We start from the raw sequence: 17,227 nt of genomic DNA, 5'->3' as shown, positions 1-17,227 counted from the left end.
AGCTTGAAGCCATATCTGACCTGGAAGCTGAGCCCCCTCACTCCATCTCTCCCACCCTCTCCTGCCCCCATCACCCCCTTTCCAGATCCCAAGTCACTGGCAGGGGTGGCAGACACGTGAGCCTCGAGAAAGTTCTCAGCCTGACAGAAACACACCTGCAAAGGAAAAGGACCCACCCCACTGCCAAAGACCCCTGCTCACACACCTGACTCAGACCCCTCCCTTCCATGAGGCCCCCAGTCAGGCGCCCCATCGCCCATGCTCAGTGACAGGAGGGCCTCCACCCCTCCCCTTGGGCCTGAGACTTTGCAGCAGCTGCCTCTCTTCATGGCACCGCCACAAGCCCCTCCACCTGGCATTTGAGGTCTTCCCTGATCTGGTTCCCACTTCCACGATTGTTTCTCTCCCATCACTCCTCCACCTGACGTGTGGCCTCCTGAGGTCTCTGAACATGACCCACTTTTCCTAAACTCCGCCTGGACGTCCGCCCTTCCAGCTAGCACTCGGGGCGCAGTGCCCGGTGCTCCCTCCACAAAGCCGTCCCCAGCTGCCTCTGTTGCCGGCTGAACCTCCATCTCCCAGAGAATCTTTAACATAGTAGGTTCTGAGTGGGGAGACTGTTTCCCACAAAAGGCTGCACAGAGGATTCAGGAAGTGGGAATTCTGAATCTGGGCTGAGAAGTCCCAGGAAGTCATAGACCTTTTGGAAAATGATGGCAAAACAGCACGCGCGTAATCACCTAGGAGAATGGTTTTCCAGAGGAGCTTTCAACAGCCTTTACCCAATTCTCCCCAGGAGTCTGTGGCCCCAGCAGGTTCAGCCACACCATGTTGGGGCTGGTTAGATGGCCACTAAGATGATCAGTGACGTGTTTTGTGCCCTAGATTCTGAAGCTTAGGAAAACGAAGTCACTGGCCCAAGATCACGCCCACAGATAGTTGGTGTAAACCGCTTTCCTGATTCTCTGCCTTCCTGACTCTAGATCACTCTAGATTGTAAACTCTTGAGGATAAAAACAAAGGCAGACATACCAGGAGACCCTACCGCACGCTACAAGGTGGGGCGGGGCCTCCAGCTCCGGGCCTGACCCCGTGGCCACTGCTCTGTCCTGCAGGTCTGGTTCCAGAACCGGCGGGCCAAGTGGAGGAAGAGGGAGCGCTTTGGGCAGATGCAGCAGGTTCGAACCCACTTCTCCACGGCCTATGAGCTGCCCCTTCTCACCCGAGCAGAGAACTACGCCCAGGTGAGTGCCTGCCCCCAGCCCTGCTCTGGCCCCCAGGCCCTCACACCCTGAGAAGGGGTACCATCCCCGGAGAGAGGACTCAGGGCTCTGAGTCGCCCTTCAGGCCCATTCCAGGCAGGTGCCTGTTCATTCAGAATGTGGGAGGCCCAGAGCTCTTTCTGTCCAGCGTGAGTGTTAACCCAGGCGTGGCCGGACTTTAGAGAAGGGAAGGTTGGGGTGGTGAGAACTGCATTTTCTTCTGCCGCCTTGGCCACTTTTGCTCTGGGCATCCAAACCAAGGAATGCAGAAGGCCAGGGAGTCTGCAGGCCACTGGGAGCCACCCAGAGTGTTTCCTAGGAGAGAGGGGTCTAGAAATCTGGAGGACTTGAGGCAAGGCTGGAGTGAATGTGGAATTCTGAGACCCAGGACTTAGGCTGTCATCTCAGCTCCAGATCTTTCTGCCTTCAGGCAAGTCACAGGCGCTCTGAGCCTCGGTTTCTTCACCTGGAAATTGGGCATTATAAAAGCACCTGCCCCAGACCTTTTATGAGGTTGTTGAAAGTGCTAAATTAGATTGTGCAGAAGTGCTTTGTGAGTTATATGGCTTTAGAGAGGTTGCTTTGCATGTTCTGAGCCCTCCCGGGCGTCTGTCCCACCTTCCCCTCCCATCTTCCACAGCATCTTCCTCCATGGCTGTCAGCTGGTCCCCCTTCTAGTGGCATTTGAGTCCTCAGTGGGATGCAAAGGGACGAGGAGTACTGTGATAACCTCAGGCACCCAGGACACTGGAGAGGTGGATTTTTGGTCAAGTCCACTCCAGACACCCCTCGACCTATGCGGCAGTAGCACCCACTTCCTCCCTCTCAGACCTTGCTGGGGCGTGGCCTCTGCCTGCAGCTCCAAGCCCGGCCATGCCACGCAGTGGCAGTGTGCACAGGCCTTCCTGAGTCTCCTTTTCTTCTTGCTGTCTCTGGGCCATGCTAACACATGGGCCCTGGGCACCCCACTAGGACCAGCTCTGCCCCTCTCCCTCTCAGGATTCACATGGAAGGGATCAAGGGTCAGGCTCAGAGGTGAGGCTGGGGAATGGGGGTGTCTCATGCACACACAGCGTCTGCATCAGCTCCCACCACATCCTTCCATCTCTCTCCCTTCTCTCCCTCCCCCAACCCAGCCTCCCTCTGTGCCCTGGAGGTTGGACCTCCAACCCCCACTCCTTGGCCTGGATCTCTGCTGCCTGAGCTCACACACTGGAGGGAGAGAAACAACACGGGGCGTGCTCATCCCTCTCAGGGCAGCGCCACACATCACGCGGCCCAGGTCTCTTGAGAGAGGGGGTGGGGGATGGCCAACCCACTCCTCCTCACGGGGACCGAGGGGAGGACTGTGACCAGGCTAATCTGCAAGCAGTTCTCGTCGTCCTTACAGGCCCCGTGGGATCTGAGAATACAGCTCCCTCCTCAGTGCTTTTAAGTGCCTTCCCTGAGTGCACTCCAAACACTGGGGATGGGGGTAGGTGGAGGTGAGGGCCAGCAAAAGCTACTTGCGGGCCACTGAGAAGCCCATGGGCGTAGCTGAGAGAGATGCACTAGCTCCTCCTCAGAGCTCATCCTGCTCACCCTGCCCTCCACCCAGGACACCTGGGGAGACGCGTTTTTGGCTGAGTCCCCAGCTCTACCTCTCCATAAATGCTGAGGGGAAAATGGAGTCCAGAGGTGGCAGTTGGGGAGGGGGGCAGGATTACAGCTGCACAGATATAAGATCAGATGTTCAGTTCAACCCTCACCCCACTGCCAGAGCATCTTCCACACCCCCCACCTCACGGCACCCCCAGCCCCCGCAGGTGGGCACCCAGCTGCTCCATCCAGCCACTCATCCGCGCTCACCACCTCCTAAGGCAGCCCTTTCAGTCCCTGAGCTCATTCTGAAGCCTCTAGGGAACCAGCTCTGGGACGTCCGCCACCGTCCTTGACTTCTGAGAGAATGCAGGCCCCACTCCCCCCACCCCCTTCCTGCACACCGCAACCTGCAAGCACACAGCTCGTGCCCCCATTGCCAGGGCTCTCTGAGTTGGCCTCAGCTGCCATTTATCAAGTACCTAGGATGCGCCAGGCCTGGGGAGGAGCCAGAGGTGAGTGAGACACAGGCTCTGACCCTAATGGCATCCACAGATGGAGAGACAAAGTCTGCATCTGTGACCAAAGTCAGCGGCTGACCTCAGCTAGGGGGTGGTGCCCCCAGGACAGGCCTGTGAACGGACCGTTGGTGAAGTTTGAAGTTCAGTCCTTAAAACGGAATTCCCAGCTGCTGCTGGCCTGGCCCTGGGAACAGAGGAGACAGAGCTTAAAACCCAAACCCTCCTAGGGGTCTGGATGGCATAAAGGTTTTGAGAGGCTCCCAAGTAAGCACTCAAGAATAGTTTCATCACCAGGGTGGGCTTGTGAGCGAGGAGAGGTCATTCTGGTGTGCATCCCCTGCCCCGGCCCCAGCCAGCCAGTGACATCTCTGCCTCCCCTCTCCCCAGATTCAGAACCCGTCCTGGATTGGCAACAACGGGGCTGCCTCGCCAGTGCCAGCATGTGTGGTCCCCTGTGACCCGGTGCCTGCCTGCATGTCCCCTCACGCCCACCCTCCTGGCTCCGGGGCCAGTGGCGTCACCGACTTCCTGAGTGTCGCCGGGGCTGGCAGTCACGTGGGCCAGACGCACATGGGTGGCCTGTTTGGAGCAGCGGGCCTCAGCCCAGGCCTCAACGGCTACGAGCTCAACGGCGAGCCGGACCGCAAGACGTCGAGCATCGCGGCCCTACGCATGAAGGCCAAGGAGCACAGCGCGGCCATCTCCTGGGCCACATGACAGGGCACCTCCTGTCCCATCCCCGCACCCTCCCCCACCTCGGGGCACTGGCCACGCCCATGCTTCCCAGGCCCCCAGCCCCCCACTCGACTCTCCTCTTAGGAACCTGGCCTGGGCCGGGGCCTGACCCTCAGCACTTTCAGCCCCCCCAAGTCAGAGGCCCCACCGACTGCTGGGAAGGAGGAGGCAGCAGGCACTGGGGCCGAGCCCCTGCTCCTGGCCGGAGCCAGTGGAGGAAGCCAGGTAGCCATGTTTTGCAGCTTTGCATCCTTTGTAAGCTGAAGACCCTTCCTCCCGGCTCTTCCTCCTCCGCCCTGCCCGGTTTGACCGTTGAGTCAAGGACAGGTTCCCACCCAGCCCCAGCAGTGGCAACAGTGCAGTCATGTCCGTCCTTCCCTCTGCTGTGTGGTCCCCTGGTCACCAGGCCGGTGACTGTGTCCAAAGAACAGGCTGCCCCGCAGAGATGGCCTCCGGCCTTCCCAACTTCTTTTCACTTCCTAAAAGCCCACGGAATCCAACCTCTTGGACCCACGGCACCTGCCTTGCCTTCACCCTGGATGGTGAGGCACCCCATCCTGCTGTCTCCTGTGCTGGACACACCCAGAGGAACTGGGCAGAGAGCAGAGGAGCTGGAGCTGAAGGATCCTGCTGTCTCCCAGCAATGCTGGCTCCTGGGGGATGCGTCCCCACTCTCACCCACCCGGAGACTCTGGATCTGAGTGAATGCTGCAGGGGAGGATGCAGACCACCCACGGGACCCCCGGCGCTGGGAGAAAGCTTCTAGCAGAGGAGGAGGGCTGCCAGGAGGTGTCCGGGTGGGGCAGGGGCTCACGCACACACATCCGCTCTCTGGCTGCTTGACGTCCCGCCACGGGCAGGGTGGCAGTGATGGCGGGCAGATCTGGGTAGCTTTTTAATCCGTCCGCTCAGCCCCTCCAGGAGGGTCTGGAGACGCTTTTTCCCTCTCTGAGCCTGGTCACTCGCTGGGGCTGCTGAGCTGTGTTCTGGTGTGGAAGGACTTACACCTCGGACACACCAACTAGGGTCTGGGGTCACAGAGGCAGAGGGTCAGGAGCAGTGCGCGGGATCCACCAGAGGATGAGTGCACGCTCACTCAGCCTCCAGGCAGGCGGGTTGGCCCCCTGCGGCCTCAGGTGGCCATCCCCCATCAGCCTGCCGTACCTGCCCAGAGCCTTCCATGCGGGCGGGTCTCCGGGATCCTCTAGGCACCTGCCCTTGCACTTCTGCCCTAGGGGATGGGGGAGCCCAGCTCCTCTTTCTGGCCTCTGGAAGGGCTTGTGAGGCTGAGCACCTCGGAGCCACTTGCTCTGTCCCAGATACAGGGGCCAGGATGCCCTCTGGAAGCAGATTTCTCTGCCTGCAGGAAGAGTTCTCCTTCTGAGGGGAACTCCGCATCTGCCTGACTTGAGGCCTGCAGCTTGAGTTTTGGCACCAGGGCCCAGCTGTCACCTAAGCTCAGGGACAGGGTACCAGTCGTCCAAGGCAGGCCTTTCAGAGCCCTGGGAGGCCCCTCCAGCAGGCCACCCCTGGGGAGAAGTGCTTGCCCTTTCTACCTTCTCTCCCGATCCTGCCAGTGAGGGGGGCCGGGCCACCAGGCCCAGGGCCCTGGACGCAGGACAGCATCTTGGGTGGGCCGAGAGGAGTGAGACCCTCCCTCTTGAGCTGCTTAGGTTTTGGGGGACATCACAGTCCCATCTCTGCCTCATGTTCTCATGTGCTCCAGAAGCAAGACTGGGGAAGGAGCTGGCTTTGACCGCCCTTAAGAGTCAGACCTCTTCGTGAACCGTAGCTCAAAAGTTGATCTTCCAGAAGTGAAAAGGGTCTTGGACATTGAATTAAATGCTCTTGAAGGCTTGGCTTTAGTGTTTCATATGTTTGAGGATCTTGGAATGACTCTTTAGGAAGCCTATTCCAGTCCTGAGGTGGCTGAAACCACTCAGACGCCCAAAGTCTAGGGAAGGGAAGGAAGAAATTGCTTCGGACTGGAGATGGCTCCCCAGTTCTTCCTTAAATGTACTGCTGGCTGGGAAGGAACTTTCGCCAGAGGTATATATTCTCATCTGGGAGAGAATCCAACAAAGAGAAAGAACTAAAACAGCCCCCGAGGATGAGGGAAGGGAGAGAGAAGGCTCTAAGTGGAATCTTCTGGAAGGGACCTCTGGTGATCAGTTCCTCTAGGTATCTGCTTTCCGCCTGGGCCAGACCTAAGTCAGGCAAAATTCAGCCCAAAGCTTGAGAAGAAAAAGCTTCCAATGGAAGAAGGCTCTTGGCTCTGCCTGCCTGCCTGTCGAACCAACATAGCCAAGTATTTAGAATTAAAATGTCAGTGGAAAACACTCCTGGGCACCTCCCCACAGGTAGCTGCCCGCTCCCAGGCCTGTCCCCACTGTGTCCCAGCCCCTGGCCTGCCTGACACTCTAAGAATCACAGAATCACTAAGCTGGGAGGGACTAGAAACCCTGTAGTTAGCCCAGTCCCTTCATGATAGAGAGGAAAAATCCTTGGCCTGCGGTGGGGACGTGACCACCCTGAGCTGCGTTTCACCTGAGCCAGCGGCCTGACAGGCCGCCCAGGTTCTGGTGGCCAGAGGGACGCAGTGCTCCCCGCTCAGGAGGCTGGGCCCGGGCCTCCTGCCTCCTCAGGCTGCAAGTGCAGGAGGTGCCTGAAGCACACCTCCTGTGGTGACTCAGCAAGCTCGGGTGGCTCCCTGGGGCTGGCGGCGTCCTCAGGAGCGAGGTCTCATGAAGGCAGGTGCGGAGGAGAATGGACCCACTCTGGGTCACTGCTAAGCCAATAAGCTAAAAGAGGTGGGGTTTCTTTGCTATTTGCCTAAGATCTCAGCAGAGATGGCAAGGCAAACCGGAAGTGATGGGTGGCTGGCAGACCCACGAGCAGCCTCCCAACACTGACAGCCTCTGATCCCCGCTGGGAACCAGTCTCAGCGGCCAAGGCTGGACACTGAGGTGCTGCTACCGCCCTCAGATGCCTCGCTGCTCCCAGGGCGTGGGAGACGAGGGCTCTGGGGACACACAGAGAGGCTGGTCCCCAAGTCTTCAAAGGTACTTGGAGGACGTGGGCTTTGTACCTTTCCTTGAATTCTTTCAACTATACTTGATTCTCAGCTCTTACCACCGTGCCTCCAGCTTTGGGGAGCACGGTCGCCAGGTTAGTTCAAAGACACTGCAAGGGGGTGGGGTAGCCATGGTGAGGTGGGGCTGCGGCCATGCTGGGCCCAGCTCTAGTGTCCCCTCTGCCCTCAGTTGGGCTGGGTCGGCAGGAGGCACTCTTCCACAAAAACGACCACATATCCTACTTTCGCAGCCATTCTCTTGCTGGGCTGGACACTCTGGGGCTTCCGGTCTGCTTGATGGTCCTGACCATCAGGTGTGAAAGCAAACAGGCCTAGCAGGGGTGAGGATGGCTGGCAAACGGGTCCCCAGGATAATAATCCATGGCCATTAAAGAGAAAAATGGGAAGACAACAAAACCCTGCTTCTCAAAGTCACACAGAGCCCCCTTGACTTCCTTAAGGATGCCGGAGGGAGGAAAGTTGAACAAAATATTACCTGACCTTGCCCTGTCCCTTCTCCCCCCTTGACTTACATACATAGAGCTAGGCCTTTATACTACTGATTTTGAAAGACAGTTTTCAACGTCTAATAGTCTGTTTGGTGTGCAGTGGTTGAAAAGAGCTGAGTGCTAGACGGAACATGAACCTCAATCAATACTGACTGTTCTCCTTGTAAGATACCGTAACCCTGTGTAGACGCAACTTTTCCTTTAGCTTAATGGCCTGGGGTGGAATATTAAAAATATATATTAAAAAGACATTAAAATTTCAGAAAAAAATGTACAAAAAATGAGGTCAGTTCCATAAAGTTTTACTGCCTATACCATCATGTAACTACATTATAGCAAAATATTAAAAGAAACATTCTTGCCTTTTAAAGTAAGTTATTGCACTTACATCTTGTGGGGGAGGGGAGGACTATTGACGAGAAGGGGCCGGAGGCGCCCAGGCACTGGGCCCACGGGAGCGCCGACGCCGCTGCGCACCCCCAGTGCACCCTTTGCTGGGCACAGCCCGAACTGTCTTGTTTGGTTGTTGTTTGCAATAAACTCCTTCTCCTTCCTCCTCTCAACTGGAACCTGTCTGTTTTGTTCCTGACTTGTGACAGATGAAATGTGATCAGAGGGGCCTCTGAAATCTCACGTTAATTGAAGTCGGCAAAAAATACTAACAGTGCCCTTTTGAACTGCTGACACAGTGCAGAATGGATTACCAGGGCTAGATTAACAACAGGTGGCCCTGCCAGGGCTCCTGCACAAAGAGGGGTGCGTGGCCTGCGAGGGGCTGGGGCGCCCCCCTAACTTTATCCCAGAGGATCTTCCTGCACCGCAGACAGGTAGCAGAGGGGGATGGCGAGGGGGGTAGGGGGCCACCAAGGAGCACGTCCCTGGGACGCATCTTGGGGCTGCATCTTAGGGCTGCGGCGGTGGATCCTTTAGCCCCTGCGCCTCAGTATGCCCTACACGGCCAGCGCCTTGAGTCTTCACAGCCGGCATCGTCAGCCCCTTGATGTCACTTGTATAGTAGGTCTGTGTTTCCAGGGACTGTTCTGAAAGCAGCAGGAGAGCCAGGGCATGGAGGTCCAGGGTGGGGAGACCTGGCTGCTTGGCAGGAAAAGCGCAGGACAGGCTTCCAGGATAGGCAGGTCTGCGTCCTGGCTCTATACTTAGTGGCTGAGAAAACTTGCAGCAAATACAGTCAGGTGATTTTTTAAAGCGAAGCTCTAAATTCACGTTACGAAGCAGAAGTCAGGGAGACCCAGGCTCTGCTACAGAATGTGCGCCTCCTTGCTTTACAGCATGAAGGTAACTCAAGAAAGAGGCAGTTAGTCTCCAAGGGCCCCCTGTGCCGAGGGGGGAGGCATCTTGGTTCTCCAGATGACCTGACGCTCAACTCTCACATCTGAAGGAGGGGAATAAGCCTGTCCCTGCCCAGTTTACCAGTGCAGGGGGAGGATTAAATGGAGATGACACGTGCATGGGCTTTGTAAGTTGATGTGGCAATAGTGACATGAAAGACCACGATTTTTCCCGGGAGAAAGACATCTGCCTCCAAATACTGGCTCTGAGTCCAATAGGAAACTCTTCATCTTCTCTTTCCTATTGTTTAAACGTTGCTTTCTTGGAGCCATAGTGCAGATTTGGTACCTGTGGGGTAAGTTCTCATGCAGTATAGACCCAGCTGGGTTTTAGATTGGCTTGAGATGGGAACTTGCTTTTAAAAATGACCCTTGTCATCTCTTAGGGTCATGGCAGCTCTTGGACTCTCCACTAAGTCACTGCCAAGTCCCAGGGTGGGACCTGAAGCAGAGGGGGAAATGCCTTGTGTACAGAGAGCTACCCGCCTCACACTCCTGCTTTTGTCTGTAGGAGCTGAGCAACCCCAATAACCCAGAGTCCGGACGAATGCTACTGCCAAAGGGCAGGATGGCTAGATGGGGTCATTTGGGTCTCCCTGGTGATTCAAGTAACCCATCCCTAGGACCTGTGCCTCTGAGGAGGGTCTCTGGGAGGATCACTCCAGCAGGGATTCCTTGAATATTAATTGTGACTCAGTCCTTCCCTGTCTGGCCACCAGGATCCCTCATTGCTCCCCAAACCATCTGGGGTCTTTCAATTGGCCACATTACTAGTCTTGCCATCTGTCTGCTTAGAACGCCTGTGCTCTGTCACCAGCCTTCTCTACCAGGAGAGTTCCTGTTCATCCTCTACGGCTTCCTCCAAATGGTAACAGCCTCTGTGAAGCTTTTTCTTAACCGGTGTCCTACTCCAACTCCCACCTCCAGGCCAGTGGTTGCTCCGCCCATGCTCCCGCAGAACTGTTTGTAATAGTGTCTCAGCATGTAATACTGTGTGCGTTACCTGTGTACTGGCCTGACTGCCCCACACGCCTGCAAAGCCGTAGGAAAAGACAGGTTGGTTCGGTTCATATATGAATGCCTCAGAGAATTAGTACATTGAGCAACTGAGTGAATGAATGGGAAGGTGGGAATGAGCAGAGGCTCTGTTCCGGTTCAGGATGGGAAGAGGAAGGCTAGAGATGAGGGTGGAGTGAACTCAGAGCCTCCGCTTGGCCATGGACCCTGCCCACTCTCTTCCTCCAGGGTCATGTGCATCCCTGACGAGCCAAGGCTGGGGTAGGAAGCCTGACCTCTTTGTTTAGTATTTCTGGGGTTGGGCCACCACAAGACCAGCTCCCCAAGTCGGCCTGAGAGGTCTTGTGTCTGAAGGCTCATCTCAAAGCTTTCTCTGGGTCACCCCTAGGCAATCCCCATGCTCCTAAGCCTTCCACACCTCCACCCTGCCTCAGGGGTGGTCTGTAGACAGCTTCTTTCCAACCCCCAGAGAAACTGCTCTTCCCTTCAGTGCCTCACCAATCCCATCGCCCCAGGACTTGCAAGAACAGTTGCCAGCCTCAGGGCAAGGTGAGCTGGCTGGTCTGTGATTCGGCAGAACCGTTGATCTGGCAGGTGGCGGGTGGGGGCGGGCGGGAGTGACGCAGTAATGGTGGTCCTTCTCCTCACACAGGACAGACTTGCATGCTCAGCTGCTTGGAAACAATAGGCCCTCCACCAACAGCCCGTCCCCCAAAATCGGGCTCAGAAGTGAGAAGATGCATGCCATCTCCAGAGACAATGGGGTGTGAGAGTTGACATTTTCCCAGGAATTCTGTGATTCCAAACAGATTTTCTTCTTTTAGCTCAACACAGACCAACAGGATTGAGGAAGGGCAAACTTCTGAAAAGAGCTTCAATCTATGACCATGTGTGCACCATGTGTTAAGGTGTTGCCTTAACTAGTTGGAAGCAAACCCGCTGTGGGGCCTGTATGAGATGCCCCCAGAGCCCTGCTCAGGGCACGGTTCAGATAACCCAGGGGCTAGAGTGTTCTTGCCACACCCCCTGAGATTTCTCTTTTGGTTGCATCAAGGACCCCCTCTCCTTCCCTTCTCTGTGCTGTATCCACAATGCATCTCTGTCATTTCCAGGCTCTGGGGGAAAGGGAGGAGCTCCCTGCTGGTATGACATTAAAACCAACTACACTGTGGAGAGAGAGAATGAAAATGAATGCGTGAGATCGAGAAAGAGATGTGAGAGAGAGAGAGAGCGTGTGTGTCTGTTGGGAGGACAAGGGAAGGATGAGAAGAATGAAGCACAAAGACAGCCCACATCTCCTCTCCAAGACAGGCTTGAACAGAAAGCTCTGTCCAGATGAAGGCACAGAAAAGCACCAGCCAGGAAGCCATGCGGTGAAGTGAGAGACAGGAGAGCTGGATTTAAGAGCTGACTCTGCAACTTATTAGCTTGGTTATCTTAGGCAAGACCTTAAAATCCTCTGGTTTTTCAATATTTCCATCTGTAAAATGGGGACAACCAACTCCTTCCTGCTTATCTCACAGGACGTTAAGTGGTTATGAAGTCCAAAAGATTTAAAATATTTGAAAATAGTGATGAGCTGTAGAGACCAGAGGAATCATGTGCTCTGATGGTTGAGAAGGGTCTGCTCTGATCACTTCCCCAACCAGAACAGTCATCTGAAAAGCCTTCACCCTTATTCAGCCTCATTTCTAATGCCCCAACCTGGAGTTGGTGCTCCTGCAAATCTAGGACATATGGTATACTTTCTCATCTTCTTATTTCCTTTCACTCCCCTCAGGTCAAAGTGCCTGCCCAACCTCCCAGCACACCGCTATCCACATAGTGCCCATCTCTACCTGTTACCTCTCCAAAGCCCACTTCAAGTCTCATCTCCTTAACCAGGTCAGAAGTGATCCCACTCTCCTTCCACATCAAGAACACAAGAGAAAACACAAAACTGAGGCAATGGGACTGGTGGCAGCCTAGACTTAGAGGTCCTAAGCAAAGAGAGAGACAAAGTGATACCCATCTGTGATGACCAAGGAACTGTGAAGGATGATAGAAAAAATAATCACCTTTATTGAGGCATAACTTACATAACGTAAAATGCACCAATTTTACATGTAGATTTGGATGAGTTTGGACAAATACATATATGCGTGTAACCATCAACACAATCAAAATATAGAACCTTCTCCTCACCCCCAAAAGTTCCCTTGTGTCTCATCCCAATCAGCCTCCAGCCCCAGGCAATGGTGATTGGCTTTCTGTCACTCTAGATTAGTTATGCTTATTATAAAACTTCTAATAAGTGGAATGTATTTATATATGCAAGAGTACATCTGTATGTATGTACAGTATGTACTCCTTCGTATCTGGCTTCCCAGGCTCACTTATTTTGGAAACTCACCCATGTTATGTGTCTCAGTAGTTCCTTATTTTTATGGCTTAGTTGTATTCCACTGTATGGATATACCATAATTTGTCTACCCATTCATCTGTTGTTGAACATTGTTTCCAGGTTTTGGCTATTATGGGTAAACCTGCTATGAACATCTGTGTACAAGTCTTTGTGTGGATTTTTTTTTTGTTTTTTTTTTAATATAGATGAATGAGTGTTGAATTTTGTCATATGTCTTTTCTGTATCTGTTGAGATAATCATATGGTTATTCTCCTTTATTCTGTTAATGTTGTGAACTATTTTGATTTGATTTTCAAATATTAGATCAACCTTGTATTCTTTAGTCATGTTGTTATCATCCTTTTGCATATTGACTGATTCAGTTTGCTTTTTTTTTTTTAAGGACTTTGTGTCTCTGTTCAGGAGGGCTATTGGCCTGTAGTTTTCTTTCTTTTCTTTCTTTTTTTTTTTTTTTTTGGTAATTTTTTTGTCTGGCTTTTGGTATCAGGGAAAATTTTCATATAAAATGAGTTGGGACCTATTTCTTCCTCTTCTGTTTTCTGAAAAGAGTTTGTGTAAGATTGGTATTATTTCTTAACTGTTTGATAGAATTTGCCAGTAAAACTATGTGGACTTTTAGATTTCTCTTTGTGGGAAGTCTTAAATTATGGATTTGATTGCTTTAACAGGTATGTGGTTATTCAGATTTTCTATTTCTTCTTCATCACTTTGTGTCTTTCAAAGATTATGTCCATTTTATCTACATTGTAGGCTTTATACAGATAAAGACTTTATCTGTATAAAGCCTACATGTATTTTCCCTTTAAAATTTTTAGAATCTGTACAAATGCTCCATGATTCATGATACTGGTAATTTATATATTCTTTCTTTTTTTCCTTAAACAGTCTAGAGTGATTATTGATTTTTTTCAAAGAACTAGTTTTTGTTTAATTGACTTTTCTACATTTTTGTCCATTTTCTATTTATTTCCAAACTTGTCTTTATTGTTTCTTCCACTTACTTTGTATTTAATTTGCTAATTTTTTCAATTTTTTAAGGTAGTAGCTTAGATAATTGATTTTAGTTTTCTTTTCTAGTATTAGCACATCAAGCTATAGATCACCAAGTACTCCACCTGACACATTTAGATACAGTGTTTTCATTTTTCAGTCAGCACAAAATATTTTCTAACTTCTTTTGAGTCTTTATTAACACATGTATTTAGAAATATGTTATTTAATTTCTAACTATTAGGGATTTCCCCAGATGTCTCTTATTGATTTAATTCCACTGTGATCAGAGAACATATTATTTATGTTTCCACTTCCTCTAAAATTATTGAGACTTATCTTATGGTGTGATGCATTTGTGGTTAATGTTGTATGTGCACCTGAGAAGAATGTGTACTCAGTTATTGGTGGATGAAGTGTTCCATAACTGTCAATTAGGCCAAGGCAGTTGACAGTGTTATTCAGGTCATCTATTTCTGATTTTTCTATCAACTTGTGCTGTCATTACTGAGGGGAGTGATGAAACATCCAAATATAATTGTAGTTTTCCTATTTTACTTTCAGTTGTCAACTTCTGCTTTATATATTTTGGAGCACTGTTGTTAGTGCCTACATATTTTGGATTACTTGTTTTGTCTTCTTGATGAATTGACTCCTTTATCATTATGAATTATTCCTCTGTCACTGTTCCTGTTTTGACGTTTATTTTGTCCTTTATTGACATTCATCACTCCTAGTTTCTTGTGGCTCACGTTTGTCTAGTATAATTTTTTCTACCCTTTTACTTTAAGTGTATTTTATAGTGTTTTCCTTGTGGATCGCATATAATTGCCCTTGCTGCTTAATTCAGAATGATAATCTCTGTCCTTTAATTAAAGTGTTTAGATCATTTACATTTAATGTAATTATTGATATGTTGGGATTTAAGTCTACTGTCTTGCTTTTTTATTTGTACCATCTGTTCTTTTTTTACTTTCTTCAGTCAATTCTTTTTGATTGAGTATTTTTATGCTATTCCATCTGCATTATTGCCTTGTTAGCTATGCCTCTTTTAAAAATGGTTTTAGCAGGTGCTCTAGGTTTACAATGTGCATCTTTAATTTATCACCATCTATCTTACAGATGTCTTCTGATTTTCTTCCTAACTCCCTGGCAACTCCTCAGTCTCCTTTTCTGGTTCTTCCTTTTCTTCTCTACCTGTAAATCTTAGAGTGAGTCTAGTACATCAGGCCCTGGTCATTTTTTCTTCTATACCTATTCTTACTCTCTGGGTTATCGCATTTAGTTTAATGATTTTAAAGTCTCATCTGTATATTCAGCCTTAACTTTTCCCGTGAGCTCTAGATATCTAACTGCTTAAATAGCACTACCTCTCAGTGTCCAAAAGACATTTCAAACTTCACACATCTAGTATGGAGCTCTTGATTTTCCCTCTCACACTTCCCTGCCCTTACCCCTGCAGTCTGCCACATTTCAGTTAATTGTATCACTCAATTACAACAAAAATGTAGGAGTTATCTGTGAATCCTCTATGATTTTCACCTCGTGTATTCAATTCATGAGTAAGTCCAATATAGATTCTACTCCCAATATATAACTCCTCATCACCTCTGTTGCTACTGTCCTAATCTAAGCCACTACCATCTCTCACTTGCACTCCTAAAATCGCCACCTAATTTCCTTTCTTTCATTCTTGCTCCTTACTGTCTTTCCTTCATACAGTAGCTGGAATGATCTTTAAACAAAATCCGATTCAGATGTCACTCCACTGCTTAAAGCCTTCCAGTGTCTTCCTATCACACTCAAAATAAAAACTCAGAACACTTTTGGTCTCCATGGTCCCAACACAATTGGCCCTGGCCTTACTTTTCTGGCATCTCTACCATGCTCTCCACATTAAATACACTGCAGTCACACAGGAGTTCTTGCTGTTCTTAAAGCAAGCTGAGCTTGTTCCTGCCTGAGGGCCTTTCTGCTAGCTCTTCCCTCTGCCTGATATCCTGGTGGTCCACTCCTTCTGTGCTTATGTGTCGCTTCTGACCAACCCATCTAAAATATTTCCTCATGCCCAAGTCACTCTCCATCTCCCTGTACTCTGCTTTGTTTTCTTCATAGCATTTATTGTCATTTGAAATTGTATTCATTTACTTGTTTTGGTTGTCTTCTTTCTTAGGATGTAAACTTGATGAGAGTAGGCATTCTATTTTGTTCAGTGCAGCATCTTCGCATTAAGAATAGTATCTGGCACATAATTTAAGTGCTCGATAATAGGAATCCACCACATTAGGCTTTTTCTTTTTCAAGGGAAAAGAATCTTTAGGAGTCACCAGAGTTAAAAACTTAAGTGAAAAGTTACTTTCTCCCGGTTCCTTGTCTGAAAGTGAATTAAATCTGGTTGTTAGAGATAATTCTTTTCATTAATAGACTACAGGTTTCTGTTCACAAAAAGATTTATCTACTGAGTGACTAACCAGGCTAATCCATCCTGAGAGGTAGATAATGATCTTTAGCCCAAGTTCTGATAGACAGTGCTATGTCCTGCTCAGTCTCATTGGATACTTTCAATGAGTTGTCAAAGCCTGAAGGAGCCAGAAACCACTCCTTGGGAAATCCTAACTCGGAACACTTCCTAATTTCCAGACTTTCATACAGCGTATAATACTCTGCACTGGGCTGCCAGAGGTTTCCTTTCTATCCTAGCATCATCCCAGGTCACCCTCTCCATTGAGATGGTGCAGCCATGGTACTGAAGGGAGCATCTATCTCTATTAATGGATATTCATCTTTTAACTTCCAAAGAAGGGTCAAGGTACCACTGGCAACAGGAAGATACTATGAGAAGAGAAAAAAAAAATCCTTGCCTCTTCCATGCAAGGTAAGCCCCTCAGGATCTACCAGAGAAAGACTATTGGAAATCCTATAGGAGCTGCTGCCACCAATACACAATTTTCGTTAATTACCTCAATTGTGGCTGTTATCCCTTTAATGAGAAACACAGCTTTAGTTCTAAGCAGGCAGAAAGCTGAAACCTGAAAATCAGCAGATACAAGGCTGCATACAGCCTTTACCATTGAAATTAAGCCACATCCAAAACACAGGGGTAGGACTCCAAATAGCTTCAGACAGCAGCCAGCCACGCAGGGCCCTCACCAGGCACCGGATGGACGCTCTCCGGACTCGTCAAGACGCCCAAATCCCAAGTGCTCATTTCAATAACATAAGAAAATAAACATGGGGCTTATTTATAGCACAGGAAAGGGACTGGGGCAAAAGAACTGCTCATTCAGTAATCCACCCTGACGGGGCCAGATAGGATCCAGACCCCCAAGCTCTCTGGTAACAGGGTGAGCAGAAATAGGGGCCGGAAGAGGGCTGGCTGCCAGCATCACCAGGTACAATATGGTAAGGGCCCTGGTTAAGGAGAGGGGAAGAGACCTGATACATTGCTCTGCCGCACCCACCCAGGTCTACGTGCTCTTGCCATCTTCAATTTCTGGTTGAGGAAATGAAGGTATGGGAGTGGACTCCCTCAAGGCCAAGGAAGGCCCAGGTTCAACTCAAAGGAAGGTGCTATGAGAAGAGGAAATTTTAAAAAATCCTTGCATCCTCCAGGCACCAGAGAAGATGGCGTTAACAGAATCCTCATTTACAGTTGGGACTAACATCTATGTGTATAGAGTCTCAGGCCAGTGATGGGCTCGCACCAGCTTCCAGAGCATCTTACAGGGCTCACAAACTCCCGCTGGAACTGCAGTTCCTTGAGATCAAGACTGTGTCTTAGTCTGTCT

The 17,227-nt window shown here is 50.3% G+C and overlaps 1 protein-coding gene across 1 annotated transcript in view; it reads left to right on the top strand.

Moving 5' to 3' along the window:
* The window catches only part of ALX4 (ALX homeobox 4), a 45,215-nt gene extending 36,986 nt beyond the window's left edge, over positions 1–8,229 (top strand). Inside the window, exons 3-4 of the mRNA XM_006212323.4 lie at positions 1,116–1,244; positions 3,749–8,229. Coding sequence (XP_006212385.1) covers positions 1,116–1,244; positions 3,749–4,078 — 459 coding nt within the window. The 3' untranslated portion in view covers positions 4,079–8,229. The remainder of the gene's footprint in view (positions 1–1,115; positions 1,245–3,748) is intronic.
* Positions 8,230–17,227: the final 8,998 nt, after the last annotated feature.

This window comes from Vicugna pacos, chromosome 10 (genome assembly GCF_048564905.1).
Source record: "Vicugna pacos chromosome 10, VicPac4, whole genome shotgun sequence".
In the NCBI taxonomy this organism is placed as follows: domain Eukaryota; kingdom Metazoa; phylum Chordata; class Mammalia; order Artiodactyla; family Camelidae; genus Vicugna; species Vicugna pacos.
Note: the sequence above shows the minus strand (reverse complement) of the source record. Positions and strands in the feature narration are given on the sequence as shown.